The following is a 19,812-nucleotide window of genomic DNA, read 5'->3' as shown; positions in this document are numbered from 1 at the left end:
ACTGGTAATATCAAGTAAATGTACACCATTTTCTCCGCAGTGTATGTTAATGACCATGTAACATGTCGTTTATTTGCACAGGATTTTGAAACTAGGGACCCAAGTTCGATTTCCGACCACGGCTAACATCAGTGGCGAATGATAACCTAATGTCCTGTGCCACCACCTTTCCAACGGCACTGACCAGCGACACCTGTTCAAACAACCACTCCATCATGGCTGACAGCACGTGGGCACCTTCATACAGCAGTCACGTCATGCCATCACCAAAAATATATATTTTGGAAGTGGGTAGTAATTTTTGGCTGGTGATGCTCACCCTTTTACTACTTTTAGGTTCTCGAATTATACGTGGAAGGAAAAACACATTTCAATAACTAAATACAGTAATAGCAACAGCATTCGATTGTGTAATGTATACAGCCAGCAACTTAACAACAAATGTGAAACATTAATACACATTTTTACAATGGACAATTCGATTTTGACCAATCCGATAATTAAACATGGATTTTGTGGCCATGTTGGTGATAAGATAAACAAGATTTTGTTCAACCAGAGTTTTGGTCTCGTTAGCCTCTGGCCTTCTGGACCAGTTTTCCAATAACTAAACAGGCAAACTCTGGAATGTTTTGCCATTCTTGGGCTCGACAATTCACGGGTGAATAATAGTTTGTATATTTGTATTAAAGAGGCCCTGTAGTATGAGGTGGTTTCTTGTCTGTTTTTCTTTACGTGGTAAGAGACTTATTTCTCTTATGCTAAAGTTCAGCTGTCCAATGCGGACTTCCGTTAATTTTTCTTATCGAGTTTCCGTTCCTTTTCCAATTTTTTTTACTTGTTTTGACACAGTGACATTTCAACACGTAAAGAAAATATTTAATAGCGAGATTGGAAATAACTTGCCACACCTTAGTAAACTATAAACAATAGTTGTTAGAAGACACAAGCGACATACACGTAAGCTTGAAACAAATATTAAATGATGCAGTAAAGTCGACAGAAGCCTTTATTTCCCATCACTGAGCACAATTTAAAATAGCCTATGAAAATTCCGGTCAGAAGCACTTCTCGTCGTCTCATTCAATGAACCTCTTAACCTGCACCGTCCGTGGAGTAAAGTTACCATGACGCTTTTTGTCTGTTTTGTACCATAAAAAAAAATCACAATTCTATTTTGACTCAAATTTATTTAAATATAAGTTGCATTTTTTTTACATCAACAGCCACTCTGAATCTAAGAATTAGGATATAGACTGGCTGTTAATGGGTCCATATTTCGTTTTCTGTATAATGCACGTTTTAGTTTTAATCAACCTGAAACATGTTTGGTCTTTCTTCCCAAATGTTACCATGGGTGTCATAATTCAAAGCATCCATTTGGAAAGCTCAGACAGCAGTGCAACCCTGTATATGCTTGAAAGAACAGCCAGCAGCATAAGATTTTCAAATACATTCTATTGAAATCCCTTTTTCGTCAACACGTGCACCGCTACAACAATTAACCGACGACATCGGATGTTTATTCATTCACAGAGCTGGAACTTAGTCAAATCAATTGAACGTTAAATTTTAATGGGATAGGATTATTTTTTTTGGGGGGGGTCATTGCTAACTGGGCTGACCCCGTCAACTCAATTGACTTGAAAAACCTAGCATCTGAGTGGTTGTCAGCTCTGTGCCAAGGTGACCGAGACACACAGCCACCTCTGCATTATTGCTGGAAGAACAAAATCATACATTTCTAATGATGGGAAAACGTATTCACCAGGGACTCTATTGAGCCTTTGAGTCCTTACAAAAATTGAGCACGTATTGTTCGTATTATGATGATCCATCAGCCTCGCGATTTCATGAATTATCACGATTCAGAGATGATTCGATAATCATATTTGGCCATTGAATGTAGCGCTTACAGTAGCTGCAGAGTTTAAGCAAACCAATATTTAATAAAAATGAATACAAAATAATACATTTTTACAAGTACAATTCTATGCACGTATCATCAGTACAAGAATCAATTTTAATCAATGCATTGTCACATTGCCTGGATACACAGGCCACGTAAGGTCGTAGGGATATGTAATTAAAACTCCATAGACAATCCCAAAAGAGGTGAATCAGGTAAAGAGGTGTCATTTTATATTTACATCATAAAATAAAAACACGGCCACTCTTTTTCAGACTTCCATGAAGACTAGTAGCAGGTTCAGGCTGCAGTGCGAAGTAAAAACATGCTCTCCGTTGCATTGTTGCAAGCTGCGGAGGAATATTTCTGAAGGCTGCAGAGTCCCACACGTATCTTGGCGTGTGTGGCATTGTTGGAGAAAAGCATCCACGTATACAAGTGCAGCACCTGCGCGGGGCTTCACCGAAAGATGTGCGCTGGCAGCTGCACTTGCCAACTCCTGTGTCATCAGAAAGTGGCCTGAAACGCCTTGCGCACGCGGGTGAAGAAGACATTCATGGCTTTGGTTTCCCGGAGGCGGTCGAGCAGCTCAGGCATGCAGGAGATTGGCGGCTGGCAGTCCGTGACTTCACCAACAGGGGTGTGGCCACGAAGGACAGAACACAAAACAAAACATTGTTATGTTGTACAAAGGTTATGTAGGCAGGATGCCGCAAGAGTGTGTTACTTAACAGAAGAAAAAGCACACGGAGTTCATTCAAAGAACTGTGTTCGAAACACATATTGGTCAAATATCTCACTTGTTTAGAGGAATTGGTTAAAATCCCAGTCAGGGCCAACTAAGAGGATCATCAATTCACATCGCTTGACGGGCCGCTCCAAGTGTCTTTGCAGCCCTGATTTAGCTCGTGGGCCACTAGTTGAAGAACCCCGATTTACAGCACGGTTCCTGCCATGGCAGTGTGCAATTTACACATCTGGTTCAGGATCAGCCATGGAACAACAGGGCACACCAAATAATTAAATTAACAAAGCTTCACTTGCCAGATACTCACATAAGTCCTCAACCACACCCAGGTATATACATATTTTTGTGGTTACATATTCGTTGGGAAGCAATAGAGCAGTGATTAGTCCACTGCGATATGGACCCAGAACCGCAAGTTTGATTCCCAATCACAGCTAACATCAGTGGCGAGTGATATATAATCAACTTATGGGCATCCCCAGCCCCTTCACCCACTGGTACTGACCAGTGTGGTGAAGTATGTTCAAACAAATCCCAATGACCTTCATACAGCAATGGATTGACAAAAGTATCTATATCTATGTTATCCAAATATTATACACTAGGGGTTGTTCGGGGGCACCTGTGGCACCCCTCAGATCCATTTACGGCCTTCGGCCAGGAAAGTCACAACAACAAAAAATTGCACACGAACAACGCATTCACGCAAGCACCCGATGCTCCGCTTTGAAATGTAACATCTTTGAATTGAATTATGTTTTGAATTAGATAATTGTATTTCTTCATTAAAAGCTTATATCATTTTACATCTGGGAGGCTTAATTGAAAACGACATTTCGTGTGAATTTTCTCTCGTCGTTAAGTAGATGGCCTTGATGAGGGTTCGGTTCAATGCGGACTTTCACCAGTTTGGGATTGCGGGATCGAGATAGCTGACCGTGCGAGAAGACCGCCTTCTGCAGATCGATTCCAACGTAATCGAACGTCTGTCCCTGCGCCTCCGTCGTTCATGCAGGGGGTGCGTAGGTTTGCAGCACCCCCTGCATGAAAACGACGGAAAGTGCAGCGTTCATCACAGATAAAGTTGTGCGCTTATATAAGAGTATATCAGATTCTCAGATTGCCCCGTCGAAAGTGCTTTACAAATAGCGGAAAACAACTTGGCACCTAAGAACATATTAACTCACGTTGCGTTCACTGTCAATCAGTTTAGCATCATCCTCACCTTCAAAGCCTCCTTCTGGCAGAAGGTGTATCGTGAATGTGCAGGGCTGCGATGGGTCTGACGGATTGATGTTTCTGAAGACAAATTGAAGGTTGCCCCCTGTAGAGTGAAATGAAAATTACATTAAAACAATGCACTGGCAACAGTTTTCAATTGCACACTTATGGTCTGAGTGTATATACAATAATCAAGGGATGGGTCGCCCTCATCGATGTTCGCAGTCCTATACCAGTGTAAAATAAAACTACTCCACACTCCTAGAACCAGGGTGGATCCTCTGTATAGGACTATTATATGGAGACTCAATCTAATAGCATAAATGTGGACTGGAGCCTTTGCAGATCAATTAATCTTCTGTAACTGGTGTTCATGTGTGTATAATTACAGCTATTCGTTTTCTTATATCTATATATGAAAATAAAATGTTCCAGTCATACAGAGGGTTGGTTCACCAAAGGGGTGAGTAGAGGGAGTCTAGTCTAACTGTTCATGAAGTAACAACATCAGGATAATGGTATGGCGTACCAACAGGCTTCCTGCTCTGAACAAAACAGCTCTGGTCTCATTGTTTTAATGTGAGATTGCAAAAAAAAAGGGTCTGCGATGCCAACAATTGTTTTCTATGAATGCCGATTGTCATATTAACACTTCGACGCGACTGCACGTTGCATGTTGACTGGAGCTGTAAGTGAATACCAATTGTGAAATCCACAGCGTGGAATTTGTCCACACACATTATTTTCATGGCACCAGTTTGAATAGCCACCGAATGGTGCCGTCTCACCAGCTGGTACATGTAATTGTATTGCCACTACTCAGGGTCACGATTCAAGCTAAGCATATATTTCTTTTTTTGATTTGTCTTGTCCATGTGTGATTTATGCCATTTCAGTTTTACCATCTCACTTGTACTTGCCCATAAAACATATTTATATACTATTTAATCTGTACTGCTTCACGTGTTCCCTCCACTGTCTAGTTTGTACCATATCCACTGTTATTCTGCTTCATTTCTTCACAACTCTTGTCTGTATGGTCTCATCTAATTAGTCCACAAATTAGACCCACAGCAGCCTATTACACCTGTTATGCATGGCAGTTTCTCTCCCAAGGCACTGTTCAGGTTGAACCACGCTTAGCTTCCAAGATTTGATAAAATTGAGCACTTCAGGGGATTTAGTCATTGGTAAAGCACAGTATATACAAAACAAAAATGCATGTTCAAGTAAATAACAGATTAATGTGACAGAATATGGCACGTCATCTACCACGGAGCTTCACAGTGCAACATTTGTATGAAACAGCAGTTAGCAGGAAATTTACGCATCAGCCCATCACCCCTTTTAATTGTGTTTGTAATTGTTCCTGATACTCTCATATATGCAAAAAAATAGGGACTCATAAGTGCTATTTTGAGTTTATATAATTTCCTACAAGCAAGGGTGGATTGGTGCAATGTTACCTTTAATTTTGCGTACTTCTATATCCATCGAATTTTGGAATAATAACAAGGCCTTGGACAGATGCTGCATTTTTTGTTGGTTTGTGCTCTTCTTCAAGTCCAAAGCTGCACAAAAAACACGAGCACATAATTAGACAAAGACAAAACACCGAGATCTCCCTCCAGTGCGATTACATACTATTGGGAGCAAATGCTATGAGCGAGAAAGTATTAAGCCTGGCGTGGTGAACAAGGGGGCAAGTGTGGCCAGCATCTCACGTCCAGCAACCGTATGTAGCCAACTGTACTAATCGGAGTTGTGTATTGTGCTCCGGGATATACAGCAAAATCTTGAAACATTTTAACACATAGGCATTCGCGACCAATAGCATCCATATTCCAGCACCCGACACAGCCGATTAGTAAGGTTTGTCGCCTGATGAAGCAAGTTGTAATTACTGGCAAAACGTCGTGCTCAGATTGTAAATGTTGCGGCTTTGCTCTCCCAACACACCGGTGTTGCTGTACTAGTGACGAATTGGCACGTTCTGTTTACGTGACAAACATTACTAAATGGCTGTCAGGTGGTGGCGTGTTTAACGACAGATTTATATATTTACGTGATCTAACCCCAAAAAAACCCCTGCATTTTGAATCTTGAAAAAACACCCCGTATACAACCCGAAAACACAAGCACCAGGTACTTGTTTAAGGCTGTGATGACCTATGGGAAGCCCAGAACTATTTCTGTTACCACTTATAAACGATGTTAGCTGTGACTGCGTATTGAAGTCATCTGGTTCATAACTCTTAACAACACGATTGCTCCCCACACACAGTTGCAACAGAAGTGCAGTGTACTAAATCACCACTAAGTCTAATGTATAATCTTGTAAGTAATCTGCCCATAGCTGGCATGCCTAATTTGAAAAGCATCGGCATTTGCTGCAGCCAATAACATCACATAGGTCATAAGGTTTGACCACTTTGTTAAGAGTAATAGCCAAGCTGTGATACAATATGATACTGACTTTTCTGTAACGAAATGGGGATTTAATACCAAAACACGTTTAAATGGTCTTTATATTGGTAAATATTCATATTAACAAATGGATTGAGATTTTGAAAATATATTAAGTAAAGCATGCGCTTTATAACTTCATATCAAATGTGACTTTCATATTTTGATTCCATAACGCAGGACGACTAGGCTTAAATACCCTGAAATATTTTACCTTGTTCCCCTGCTCAGTTTGGTGGAGCTCAGTGATGTGCACCACTTCGTATTGAGTTTTACACGTTGTATTTTTTTACTTTCATAACTGCATCCTTGTAATTTAAAAACAATCTAAGAATCTCACTGCAGCAACAAGAGCAGAGACACAGGAGAATGGGACAACGTAAATACTCTGTAAGGTCTCTCTTACAAATGAGACAGGTTTCCTTCACCGGCCATCACCAACGAAGTCCAACACACTGCAGAAGTTCCCCAACAGCTACGGTAGGAATCAAACTGGCAGCCTTATACAGCGGGCTCATTGACACGGCATGCACGGACCACTTGGGTCACACCGAGCCAACAAATGTTGAGAGCCTCATGCAACGGGCTCATTGACACGGCATGCACTGACCGCTTGGGTCACACCGAGCCAACGAATGTTGAGAGCCTCATACAACGGGCTCATTGACACAGCATGCACTGACGACTTGGGGCACACTGAGCCCAACTAATGTTTAAGAGAGGAAAACATACTCACTCCTTTGGGACTCGGCCAGCTCCTCTCGCTTGCTGTTGAACTCCGCGTTCAGCAGGCTGATTTGGGCACGCTTTTCGTTGATGTTTTGCAAGACAGCTTCTTTCTCTTGCCGACCCTCTGCGATCAGCGCCATAATCTCTGCCTTCTCTGTGCTCGAAATGAGGACAACGTAATAAAAAAATTAGACTTTACACTCTGAAATCTTTACTGGCATGCAATTCAATTTAATTAATTAGCTTGATTATAACATGTTGTTTGCTTTTAGGATAAACATTATATTGGCATAGAATTTCATAAATTAATATATTCTTACACATCACTTACTCTTGAATGTCTAATCTTTAACCAATAAAATTTAATTCAGTCATAATAAACACTATTTATTCTACAATGTAATATTAGCGTGCTGTTCTTTCTACGCGTGTCTCAATGCCCCTGTACCTGCAGCAACTTTGTTTTCCTCGTTAACCAGGTAGTTGTGGTCTTCCTCAATCACTTGTGCCGCTTCTGCAAACGCAAAACAAGACACACGAGCTGCAACATTTAGAAGGGCACATTGTGCGTTGGATTAATAAAGCACCTAAATTATGTTTGCAACTCAAAGTGCTTTACAAATTAGACATCCTCGACCTAGAAATCCAGTCTGAGGATTTTTGGTGGATCTGAGTTATTGACACACTTAGACAACTCCTATTTTGAAATAACTTTCAATTTAGAATAAACCCCATACATAAAGGATATTAAAAACTCTTAAGACAGCTGTCAAAACACCTGGTAATATTTCTTGCTACAACTACCACAATGTCATACTAATGTTACATTGTATATAGGATCATTCACACGGAGAGCATCACAACGTTTTACAATTTGTAATTCATGGAAGCGCAAAGACCCACATACAAGCGGGAAGGCAGCTCAGCTGTGTGCCGGCACCCAGCCCCAGCCTGCAAAGGTGCCACCTCGGCCGGCTGGGCAATCTAGGCAAGGCCGGGGGCTCCGCATGGGACTAGGCCTCACCACTACACTCTGTGAAGTAAGTACTATTATAAAGTCGATAGATACTCTTATAAAAGTCGGTATATACGACTAAAGAGTAGGTAAGATACTACTGTAGCGTTTGTAGTTACTGCTACTGCAGAGCGGGCTTTGGGGGGTGGGGGTGGTATAGCAGCCCAGCCCCAGCCTGCAAAGATGCCACCTTGGCCGGCTGGGCAATCTAGGCAATGCCGGGGGCTCTCCACGGGACTAGGCCTCACAACGGCACTTTGTATACTTACTAGACACTATTATAGAGTCGATATATACAATTATAGAGTCGGAAGATACTATAGAGTCGGTAGATACTACTGTAAAGTCGGGAGATACTAATGCAATCGGTAGATGCTACTGTAGAGTCAGTAGATACAGCTATAGAGTAAGCAGATACTACTATAGTCAGCTGATACCACTATAGAGTCAGCAGATACTGATATAGAATTAGTAGTTACGACTATAGTCAGTAGATACTACTATAGTCAATAGATACGACTATAGATTTAGTAGATACTACTGTAGTCAGTAGTTACTACTAGTCAGTAGATACCGCTATAATCAGCAGATACTGCTATAGAGTTTGCAGATACTACTACAGAGTGATCAGACACTGCTATAGAGTTAGTTACTATAGTCAATGAATACTACTATAGTCAGTAGATATTACTATATAGTCAGTAGATACAACTGTCAGTAGATACTACTACGGTTAGTAAATACTAGTCAGTAGATACTACTATAGTCAGTAGATAATACTGTATAGTTAGTAGATACTACTACGGTTAGTAAATACTACTAATCAGTAGATACTACTATAGAGTCAGTAGATACTGTAGAGTTAGTAGTCACTACTATAGCCAGTAGATACTACTATCGTCAGAAGTTACTACTATATAGTCGGTAGATGCTACTATAGAGTCAGTAGTTACTGCTATAGAGTCGGTAGATACTAACGTAGAGTCGTTATATACTACTATAGCCAGTAGATAATACTACAGTCAGTATATACTGGTGCAGTCAGTAGTAACGACTGTAGAGTCAGTAGATACTGCTATAGAGTCAATAGATACTACTATAGATTCAGTACGTACTAATGTCATTAGATATACTGCAGAGTCAGTAGTTACTACTATAGAGTCGGTAGATACTACTGCAGGGTCAGTAGTTACTACTATAGTCAGTAGATACTACTATACCACCAGTAGCTACTTCTGTACAGTCAGTAGATACAACTAGAGTCAGCAGATATTACTCTAGTCAGTAGATACTATAGAGCCAGATACTACTGTAGAGTCAGATACTATAATAGTCACTAAATACTACTCACCCTATTGTATGTAGGGTGTGTAGGTATATATGCCTACGCGGAGGTAAAGATTTTTTGATGGAGGGAGACAATTTTTGGAAACCTTTTAGATCAAATATTTACCCCCGACTTTCTATAACTTTTTGGACTTCTGCAAGCCTCTTATTATTTTGTTGACGGACAAATGGACAGACAAACCGCACGCCGGGCCTTCACAATAGCTTAGTATTTGTGTATGTATATGTTATGTTTTTAAGATAAGTTTTGAAATATATTTTTCCCCTGGGCAATGTCGGGTACTTCCCGCTAGTTATGTACATATAGCGCATCAGATTCCTCCAGTATAAACGATTCTAATATATAAACCAATGATACTTTTTTATAGAATCCACAAGACAGTGTAATTACTTATACTGTGTATCTGTATAAATCACTCCCCCCCCCCTAGACGGACATGTACTTTGTGAACAGATTTTTTCATTCATTCATTCAGTCAAACCATGGCGTACTGTTGACAATCTGAATCCACGAGTCGTGTTCCTGCCGAGGCTTGGTCAGCAACAACTGCTCAATTCCACTGGTCACGGCCTGTTGTATCGTTTCCAGGTTTCCTTTCATCTGCTCGTATATCTCGGGCAACAGTTCAAGTAAACCTGACATCTTCCGAAATGTTCTGCAAAACACAAAGCCACTCTTTTCAGCAAAGACGATTTATCTTTTGTTTAAAAAATCCCCACAATCCAACCCAACATTTTTGTTTGTGGAACAACAGGCAACGTCGTTGTATTTCTGAAAATTACTTAAAAGGTTTATAGGCGTCTGCAGTGCACATTTAATAATAATGCAGATAAGCCCCACGGAGGCCAATGGCAATCACAACGAAATCAGAACATTAACTCATAGTGGAGGAATCCTTATCCACAGATGTCCAGTAAGTTCACAGATGCCCAAGTTAGTGGGACATGATTAATGTTTATCACTTAGGAGAGATGGGCCTCACGTAGGCCGATGGGTGATCTCAACTTTAAATGCTAGTTTTATACATTTCTATATCATCACGTTGGTCAGTGTGGGTTGATAACGGAAATGAACAAAACTCAAGGCATGTATGTTTAACTTCTTTCGCACCGTACGTAGGTAGCCGGGTTTCATAGTGCATTGCGCAAGTCAACACCGCGATGGGTAATGTAAAAGTTTAAGGCACGCTTTGTTACTTGTTGAACAGACAATTATTTCGAGTTTAACAAACAACACCACTGGCAAGGGGTGGTGACATTCTGAATCCCTATAGCGGTGTAAGTCGATAATACACTGCATATAAATCACTTCGGACTTCCGAGTTAACAACCCCAGAGAGATGGATGGGTTGTTTTTTTAAAAGTTGATAACTGCATTAAAGAAACCAGGTGTCTTAACACGGTGCCAATTATTCGCAATCACAACTTACCTCTCGCACACCAAACCGCACTGATCCAAGCAATAAACAACAATACAACACATTCGCCATGAACCCCGCATAGGGCAACCAAATAGCAATGAGACGTTTCGGACAACGGCCCTTTCTTCATTGCACACAATCGCGCATTGTGGCGTTGTCGCGAGCCATCCATCCATCAGCAGCAGATTGACAACGTCTTGTACATATTCTTAGTTCTTTTGGTAAAGTCACGTTGAAGGGAAACAATAAAATATATAAAACAATAAAAATTCTCACAACGTTTCGACCATAACACAAACGGTCGTCATTCACATCACCTGATGACGACCGTTTGTGTTATGGTCGAAACGTCGTGAGAATTTTTATTGTTTTATATATATTTTATTATTTTATTGTTTCCCTTCAACGTGACTTTACCGAAAGAACTAAGATTATGAATTACTGCAGTCACGAAAGCTTTAAATCAAAATACAAGTCTTGTACATTTGCAATCACCTTCATCATCGTCAGCCATAGTTCATAGTTTATTTATTTGGTGTCTATCCACCGTCGCAAACCCCTCACGGTCTGCTACGGCGGTCTCGGCGTGACCATACTTCACCACGCTGGTCATTTCAGCGTTGCGGGCCTAACATGTTGACACGACCGCACACGCGGCACGCCACTTACCTTCCTTGGCGGAGTCTTCTGGCGAGCGATCCTGACAAGAACAAATCTAGCTCGTTTACCGTCAACTACTACTATATCGCAATGTTAATATTATGAGTTTTGTTGCTGTTAACTCGCGGTTAAGTTTAAACGTGCGAGAAGCGGCGAGAAGCGACGCGAAGCGAAGGCCGAACGCCCTCCCAACGTGAAACGAAAAAAAAACAAATTTGAATTCGGACCGTTACCGCCTCAACCAATCGCGGACCTGAAAAGTTACCAGATACATGACGTCACTCGCACTCGGACGTTGCGCGTGACGTCATATTTAATGGACCCGCCTGCCTGCCACACACATCGTGACGTCATGTATTCAACATATTCCACAAATTTGTTTGGTGATGCTGCTGCATTGGTAGCGGTCCGCGCGCACACACGCACACGCACAAAGAAAGACAATCTATAACACTGTGGCCCTAAAAGTACAAATATATTATTGGCAACGCTTCGGGCAATCGCCCTTCTGCATAGCACATACCTAGGCCAGAGTAGGTAACGAGAGTTGGGAGGACAACACTTTATACACCGTGGGCCCTGTTGAGTAAGCCAGGGCTGAACCTATCGGGTTAAGTCTTCAACATTTAAATGTTCATGATCAGCCATGATCAATCCACTGCTGGATGAAGGCCTCCCCATGCCGTCACCATTTTTCATGTAGCAATCCATGGAGCCCCTGCACGCGAGCTGATTTCAGTAGTCTCCCAAGTGCACATCTGCTTGCGAAATCCACCTGCTGGTTAAATGGGCTTCGGTGGCAGTACGTGAAGTCTCATAGCTTTTTAGTAAAAATTTGTATTTCTTGTTAATACATTTTCTTTAGTTTCATTACATATGCAATACCCGAAACAAGATAATTGAAAGCTTTCATAGGGGTTTCCCTGGGATGCTTTTAATATACATGACACGTAACACAATGCCAACACACACGATGCTCAACTCCGCTAGCCCAACAGCAGGCATGGAAATACATAATAAAGTAACTTAATAAAGTATTTTGTGTAAAGTATTTTGTATTCATTTTTGTTTTTCATGATAAACAATCAACATAGATACATTATAGAGAGCAGTGTTATCCCTGACTTTTATATAGCAAATTTACAAAAAAATACATGGAGCATGGCAGTGACCCCAGGACTTAAACTGCAGCACCTGGATCTCGCACGTACACATCAGTCAAGATTTCTTTCACGTGGGTTGACAACAGTTCTTTTTATTGAACTAAGCAAGTGACATGTTGCACGTCTTTCTTTCCGTGTTGATCCAGTGCGGTCACAACTGCTTCAAAGGCAGCCCAGGTGAAATCGTGAGCTCATTATGAATCTTGTTCTCAGCAGGTCCACTTGATATCAGCACCTGGGCCACACTTGGTGCCAGGTTGAGCCAATAAGGCTGCCATGAGAACACGGTCCGGGCCCAGGAACTCTGTTCGTGAATCATGCTGGGTTGCTCCCCCCTATTAGTCGTGCAAACGCAGCGATAGGGATCCACCGATGAAGAATTAGAATTCGAGAAACACCAATATTAGCTCTCTCTGGCCTGTGTTCCAAGGTGAGCGTTCTTCTCTTTGGATAATGGATCCTTCTCTCCAGGGAAAGAACCCTTGTCTTCAGTAGGTGGTGCAGACCTCAGTGCCGTGGCCTCGTACACCCACACCGTGTCGATGCCCTCACCCTCCACTCGGACCGGGGCCCAGCTCGGGAACGGGAAACGGCAGGCAATGACCTCGGCCTCCTGCTTCAATTCCTTCTCCAGCTTCTCCTCCAGCTGAGACATCTGGGTACGGGGAGATTGAGGGTTATCACGTGGCCATTATTCCCCTGGGCTATCTGGTCACTCCTCCAAAATTGTATTTTCATAACAGTATTTATCACTTTTTGATTTAAAGCTTTCGTGACTGCAGTAATTCATATTCTTAGTTTTTTCGGTAAAGTCACGTTGAAGAGAAACAACAAAATAATAAAATATATAAAACAATAAAAAATTCTCACGACGTTTCGACCATAACTCAAACGGTCATCTTCACCTGAAAAAACTAAGAAAAGTATTTATCACGTACCCTCACCAATTCTGGAAAATCAACCAATGACAAGTCGTGCTGAACTAGTAACCCAAGTACTGTTGGAACTTACCATTTGAGGCACCCCAAATATCACCACATTGTTGAACTCAGAAAAGTTCACCTGCAAGAAATGAACAAGAGGTCACAAATGAACCAGTCAATGCAAGTAGGCAGTGTGACTTGCATGAACTTAAAAGGAATATTATCGAACGCTAAATGATAAGTGACTGGCAAAGTAAACTTGAAAATCTTTAAACTTGAAAGGCAAGTTTTACATGTAACATTATACTAATGTGCAAATCGTAATTTTATTGGTATAGAGTAGCAATTCTAAAATATCACCTTGAATGTGCTATCCATATACAAGAACTTACATGGATGCTCCCGAAATGCTGCACACTGACAGTTTTACCCATTAAACACACGAGTTACATATGACAATTAAATTCAACATAATAATAATACGCTAAGCTATTGTGTTGCACGGCTTCAGTTCACATGACAGGATAAAATTATGCAGGAGTGGTCACATGATCCTCGGAACCCATGTAGGGAAGTTCAGTAATTTATACCACTACAGTACAGTATTTCGTTTTTGATTCATTTGGAATAAAAAGTGGACGTTTTTTGAAAGGATACAATATTCCTGAAATATTCCGAGAAACGTGGGTGTGTGTGTGTAACACATACTCCAGAAGTTATCATAAGTGTAAAATATTTGTCAAAATTACTCATGACTGCTGGATAATGTAGCTATTCAACCCATGAAAATACAGTTTACTTACATTGTGTAAAATTAATTTGCAGGGTAAATTTCTCAAAGACCCAAATCCTTATCGAATACACTGTAAATCTTGACTTAAAAGTTTCGTGACTGCAGGAATTCATATTCTTTGGGTCTTACGGTAAAGTCATGTAGATAGAAAAATGTTTAAAATATATATTTGATTATTTTTCCTATCTACGTGACTTCACCGAAAGACCCAAATAATATGAATACACTGTAGATAGCACATTATTTTGCTTTGGGAACTCCTCTTAGGTAGGACTTGCTCTCTTCACAATTTAAACAGAGGAATTATCTAGTGAGAGTAAGGAAATGTTGTAGGAGATAATTCTCAAGGCAGTTAATACAGAAATGTTTGGCTGAGCATGCTCACATCTCTGCTTTGCCATGCGCACCTTCCATAGGTCGACCGTGCGGAAGGATGCCGAACCCTTGAGTCCCAATCGCCAAGCGCCGAGCCGTGAGTACAAAACCAGCCATGGGTTCAGCTCCACTCCCACCGCATTAAACCCATGGCGCGCTGCCGCCAACACCTGCAAAACCAAATACAAAGATCCCCCTGTAATAGCCTTTTAGATGTTGGGGCAAGCTCTGTTAGCGAGCCCCTATGAAGGCCGGCAAGGCACACGAGGGGGTGGTTAGTCATCACCACTCCCAGCTGCATTCGTCTTCCAAATACTGATAATTACACACTGCAGCAGGTACTCATTAAGGCTGAGTCGACCGAGGAACGGCCCAGGACTGCTTCGAATATTCGCCAATATTTTTGGTTGTGTATGTAGGAATCCAACTTGAGTTGCCAGGTTTGTAGCGGAGTGTGCTAACCACTGGGTCACCGCTCCCCAAAGGACCTAGACAAGCACATGCATAAAACCTGAGTTAAAAAATTGCAACCACACAAAGTTATTAACACGAGGCAAGTCACGACGCATTGACTCATCATCAATGGTATGTGAATCAGAATCTTTATTTATCCTGGAGAAATCCGATGAGCTATAAAGCTCTTTTTCACATGTCAAGTATATTCGAATTATATGCGTAATTCGTTCAAGATTACGTCAAGACCAAAGGGAGTGAATGTGCCTTAGACCACATCCACCGTGGAGCTGGAGAGATGAAATCAGCTCATGTCCAGGTGCAAGGTGGATAATTATATTAAGGGGGAAATGAGAGATAGCAACAGCTTGGGAAAGCCTTCTTCCAGGAGTGGATTGATCATAGCTGCCGATGACAAAATACATCAGAATGCACACTTAATAGTTACATTTCAAGCCAACTCTTAATGGCGGACGAAATAAACTAAAACAAATGACAGACATAAAAATGCTAATTGGCGTTTTCCCCAATGTTAGCCTATGAGAATTCCGTTTAGCCCATTGTCGTCTTTGGGAATTCGTTTTTCCCAATGCTAAACTATAGGAATTCCATTTTCCCAATGTGATCCCTACTGGCATTTGTTTTTCAATGACAGCCTATGGGCATTCTGTTTCCCCCCATGTTAGCCTATCGTATGTACTGTATGTATGTTGAACTTCTTTCGCACCGTACGTAGCCAACCACGCAAATCGGAGGTTCATTGCGGTTTGTCTGTCGGTTGATTTAAGTGCTGTCCTCCTAACGATTGAACCCGCGTCTCACTCACGATCCTTGCGAAAGACCGTACACAGAAGATTCGCGGATTTGATCTTCCACGAAACTCATGGGCCACCCTAAATCGCATCCGCACAAACCATGGCGGATGCGGATACCTGATGCACAAATGGAAAATTAAAAAAATACTCTCTAGTGTACGACTGTGGTCATCCAGAACAGATCGTACAACATCTAATGCAATGCTCGATCCACAAATATGAAGGAGGCATCACAGCAATACACTCCGCTGCTCCTAATGCGATTATCTGGCTTGACCAACTTGAATGTGGTACTGTAGTTGGTGGAGAGCGGTAGGGCAGTAGTTAGCGCGCTGCACTACACACCCGGCTTCCCGAGTTCGATTCCCGCTGACGGTCGACAACGGTGACGGTTATCTGTATCGGTCCTGGGCCTCCGCGAGGTCGACTCAGCCTCAAATGAGTACCTGGTCCCGTGTGTAAACATCGCCACTAGGGAGACAAAGGCGGTCGGGAGTGGTGCTGGCCACCCACCCCCTCGCATGCCGTGCCGACCTTCATAGGTGCTTTACGGGGGATCTTTGTCTTAGTTGCTCTGCATCTACTCCGTACTCACGATCCTGCCGTCGCCGCTGCCAATGTCCACGAGTCTCCTGCGTCTGCCAGGTCCCAGCGCTCTCAGGATGTTGCCGAGCTGCGCGTCCGTGGCCGGCACAAAGGGCAGGCACACGCGGCGCAGCGCGGGCAGCACGAAGGGCAGGCACAGCGCGTACACGGCGAGCATCGCTCCGCCAGTCACGCCGGCAAGGGCCAAGCCCCAGCGGGGCCGCGCCGACCCAGGGCGGCTGGGATCCCCCGCACTGCCACCCATGGGCTCGTCCATCTGCTCGGTGGCCGACATCCTAGAACATGGGGTGAGGTCGGCAACTTTTCAAAAAGAGACGTTGTTGTTTTTGACAAAAATAGTTCGGAGGGCCGCATCACACGCTGAACTACTTGTACACGTACACAGCAGGCATACAGCGGATGGCAAATTCTGACTTAATTAAACAAAATAGGTTATGGCATAAACTGCGTCTATTTCGTTGTATTCCCCCTTCCTTATTCTGTAACAATGCAATTTGACCGTACATTTTTGTCGTCACCAAGACATCCCATAGAAGCCCATTCCCTGCCATATTGAATCAAGTAATCTTCACGTTAAATGATGTTTAAGATTTAAATAGAAAAAAAAATTGGCTGGCCAAGCGCTCTGGAGTCACAGGTTTGCAAAGCCCTGTTCTAGAAGAAGAGGGCAATAAAACATGTGTTCAGATGTTCAAACACCAAGGAATCAAGTCTGCATTAACCACATGCAGTACTTGTGGTGAACATGCAAACATGCTCTGATAACATGGATTTTTATTATTCTTGGTTCTTTCGGTAAAGTCACGTAGAAGGGAAATGATAAAATAATTCAAAAACAATAAAATTCTCACGTTTCGATTGCAACACAAGCAATCATCATCAGGTGTGAAAAACCACAGCAAGAAAATGTTCTTGCTGTGTGATGATTGCTTGTGTTGCAATCGAAACGTCGTGAAAATTTTATTGTTTAATTTGTATTCTCTTATTTCCCTTCTACGCGACTTTACCGAAAAGAACCAAGAATATGAATCCCTGCAGTCACGAAAGCTTTAAATCGAAACATATGCCATTGTCTGTGAAACGGATTTCCCTACACCAAAGACCTTGTGACAACAAAGACCCTGTCTCACCAATGCCAGACCAGAGAACGCCAAAAGGCGAACAGGACCAAGACAATGCACCATCAGAGCATTTATATTGCTCGGGGTTGAGCTGCTACACCATGGGACCTTCTTGACAAAGGATCTAAAAGTCTGGGTGTGTTTGACCACCTTAACGCCTGTTTTATATGCCAGGAAAGATAAAAAAACGATTCGTATTTTTTCACGAGAGGCATTTTGTTCTAATTCGTGAGAACAAGAAAAAAACCCGCCCCTATCAATATTTCAAGAGCCGCAATGCATGGAAAACCAAGACGGTGGGTCCTTGAAGAGTCGCAGATTGCCGACTCCCTGTTCTAGAAGATGATGGGAAGGGAGTATTCCCGGTTCTTTAGAAGTCACAATAAAAAAACAGACGTGCATTTTGTTTTGAAGACAGGTTACGTGGCAACTTGGGCTGGCTGTGTTGCGTCCACGGGAAACGTGACAGCAGTTTCAGTGAGACAGTAACTTGCTGTTAGCTGCACTGCTGGCTGAACAATTTGCCGTCCTTCCCCCGCGCCTTTTATTAGCACGGTCGACTACGTACGGTGCGAAAAAAGTTCGACATACAGACTGCCCATTATCATACCCAACACTACCCCCATAGACTCCGCACTGCACCTGCGATTAGCACGGCCGGCTACGTACGGTGCGAAAGAAGTTCAACGTACAGTAACAAAGATCCGAATTGGATGCGTTTATCCTACGGAGTGATGCCAATAGCACGAGTTGTACAAGTATAAACACGTGCTCCACGTCTTTAGCATATCCTCGCCTCGCTGTTGACCTTCAACGCGTTTGCATTCCCTCTCTCTCTCGGCCTACGTGCTGGCTTCGATATTACCAAGACCCACGGCTGCGTAAGGAACAACAACAAGGAACAACAACAAACACTCGTGTTTTGCTGGCGTCGTTGGCAAAGGGGGGTGGACTACGCTTAGGAGACGTCGTCTTAGTAGGGGACGTGGGGCATTGCGAGGCGTTCAATGTCTACGGCTGTGACCGCCACCCACCACCACTAGACGCATTTAAAAATTGTGTCGAACACACGGCGGTTCGTAGAGGCTTTCCCCCGACGTGGCTGCGTCACATTCAAGCTCACCGAATAAAGTAATAAAACGACGTTCGGAGGCAGCAGGCGAGCACGCACGCACGCCGCACGTGGATTTACCAACCCAGCGTGGCGGTGAAGACGGTGGCTCACTGCAGCCTGCCTCGCATGTGGTAGGCGACATAGGCGGGGAGGAAGCCAGCCCCGCTGTCAGATCAGAGGGAGTTTTTGTGTGTGTGTGTGCGTGTGTTTGTGTCAGTGTGTCTGTGTCAGTGTGTCTGTGTAAGTGTCTGTGTGTGTCTATGTGTGTGTGTGTCTGTGTGAGTGTGTCTGAGTGAGTGTCTGAGTGAGTGTCTGTGTGAGTGTCTGTGTGTGTCTATGTGTGTGTGTGTCTGTGTGAGCGGTAGTGTAGCGGTTCGCGCCACGCTGCGCTATGAACCTGGTGACACGGGTTCGATTCCCGCTCACGGCCAACACCAGTGACGATTATCTGAACCGGTCCCGGGCCTCCCCTAGGTCGACTCAGCCTCAAATGAGTACCTGGTGCGGTGTGTAAACATCGTCACTAGGGAGACAAAGGCGGTCGGGCGTGTTGCTGGCCACCCCACCCCCTCGTGTACCGTTCCGGACTTCATAGGTGCTCGCTAACAGCACTTGCCCCTACAGTCTGTTAAGGCTATATGGGGGATCTTTGTCTATGTGTGTGAGTGTCTGTGTCTGTGTGAGTGTCTGTGTGAGTGTCTGTGTCTGTGTGAGTGTCTGTGTGAGTGTCTGTGTCTGTGTGAGTGTCTGTGTGAGTGTCTGTGTCTGTGTGAGTGTCTGTGTATGTGTGAGTGTCTGTGTGAGTGTCTATGTGTCCGGCAAAACAACCCCATACCTCCTCGTGGTGCCGGACGGGCAACTCTGTCGTGGACAGTGCTGTGGGGGGAGGAGCCAATTCCGATTGGCTCCTCCCCTCATGGAGTCTGTGTCCAC

At 43.1% G+C, this 19,812-nt stretch overlaps 2 protein-coding genes across 5 annotated transcripts; both read right to left on the bottom strand.

Annotated features, from left to right (window-relative positions):
- Positions 1-991: 991 nt before the first annotated feature.
- Positions 992-11,800, bottom strand: SPC25 (SPC25 component of NDC80 kinetochore complex). The gene is made up of 7 exons (XM_032965504.2): positions 11,526-11,800; positions 9,928-10,091; positions 7,522-7,587; positions 7,081-7,227; positions 5,345-5,449; positions 3,883-3,981; positions 992-2,535 (listed from the first exon to the last, which is right to left on the bottom strand). The coding sequence occupies exons 2-7, from the start codon at positions 10,076-10,078 to the stop codon at positions 2,417-2,419; spliced, it is 687 nt and encodes a 228-aa protein (XP_032821395.1). The 5' UTR covers positions 10,079-10,091; positions 11,526-11,800; the 3' UTR covers positions 992-2,416.
- Positions 11,801-12,755: 955 nt separating this feature from the next.
- Positions 12,756-19,812, bottom strand: ATPSCKMT (ATP synthase c subunit lysine N-methyltransferase). Of its 4 annotated transcripts, none has more exons than XM_032965503.2 (5): positions 19,715-19,812; positions 16,634-16,919; positions 14,803-14,940; positions 13,691-13,741; positions 12,756-13,334 (listed from the first exon to the last, which is right to left on the bottom strand). In XM_032965503.2, the coding sequence occupies exons 1-5, from the start codon at positions 19,795-19,797 to the stop codon at positions 13,083-13,085; spliced, it is 810 nt and encodes a 269-aa protein (XP_032821394.2). In that variant the 5' UTR covers positions 19,798-19,812; the 3' UTR covers positions 12,756-13,082. The 4 variants fall into 4 exon arrangements, with proteins under 4 accessions (XP_032821394.2, XP_075927783.1, XP_075927782.1 ...); XM_076071668.1 differs by lacking the exon at positions 19,715-19,812 and adding an exon at positions 18,958-19,296; XM_076071667.1 differs by lacking the exon at positions 19,715-19,812 and adding an exon at positions 18,962-19,295.

This window comes from Petromyzon marinus, chromosome 34 (genome assembly GCF_048934315.1).
Source record: "Petromyzon marinus isolate PM22_M1 ecotype Great Lakes invasive population chromosome 34, UKy_Petmar_22M1.pri1.0, whole genome shotgun sequence".
In the NCBI taxonomy this organism is placed as follows: Eukaryota; Metazoa; Chordata; class Hyperoartia; order Petromyzontiformes; family Petromyzontidae; genus Petromyzon; species Petromyzon marinus.
This window is presented reverse-complemented; position numbering and strand designations above follow the sequence as displayed.

Coding starts and splice junctions, on each gene's coding strand:
- SPC25 (XM_032965504.2), bottom strand. CDS start 10,078: ATGTCAGGTTTACTTGAACTGTTGCCCGAGATATACGAGCAGATGAAA. Junction 7,228..7,521: donor GGAAAACAAAGTTGCTGCAG/GTACAGGGGCAT, acceptor TTTCGAGCACAG/AGAAGGCAGAGATTATGGCG. Junction 5,450..7,080: donor GCTGGCCGAGTCCCAAAGGA/GTGAGTATGTTT, acceptor TTTTTTGTGCAG/CTTTGGACTTGAAGAAGAGC.
- ATPSCKMT (XM_032965503.2), bottom strand. CDS start 19,797: ATGAGGGGAGGAGCCAATCGGAATTGGCTCCTCCCCCCACAGCACTGT. Junction 16,920..19,714: donor CCGTCCGGCACCACGAGGAG/GTATGGGGTTGT, acceptor CCCATGTTCTAG/GATGTCGGCCACCGAGCAGA. Junction 13,335..13,690: donor TATTTGGGGTGCCTCAAATG/GTAAGTTCCAAC, acceptor CCCCGTACCCAG/ATGTCTCAGCTGGAGGAGAA.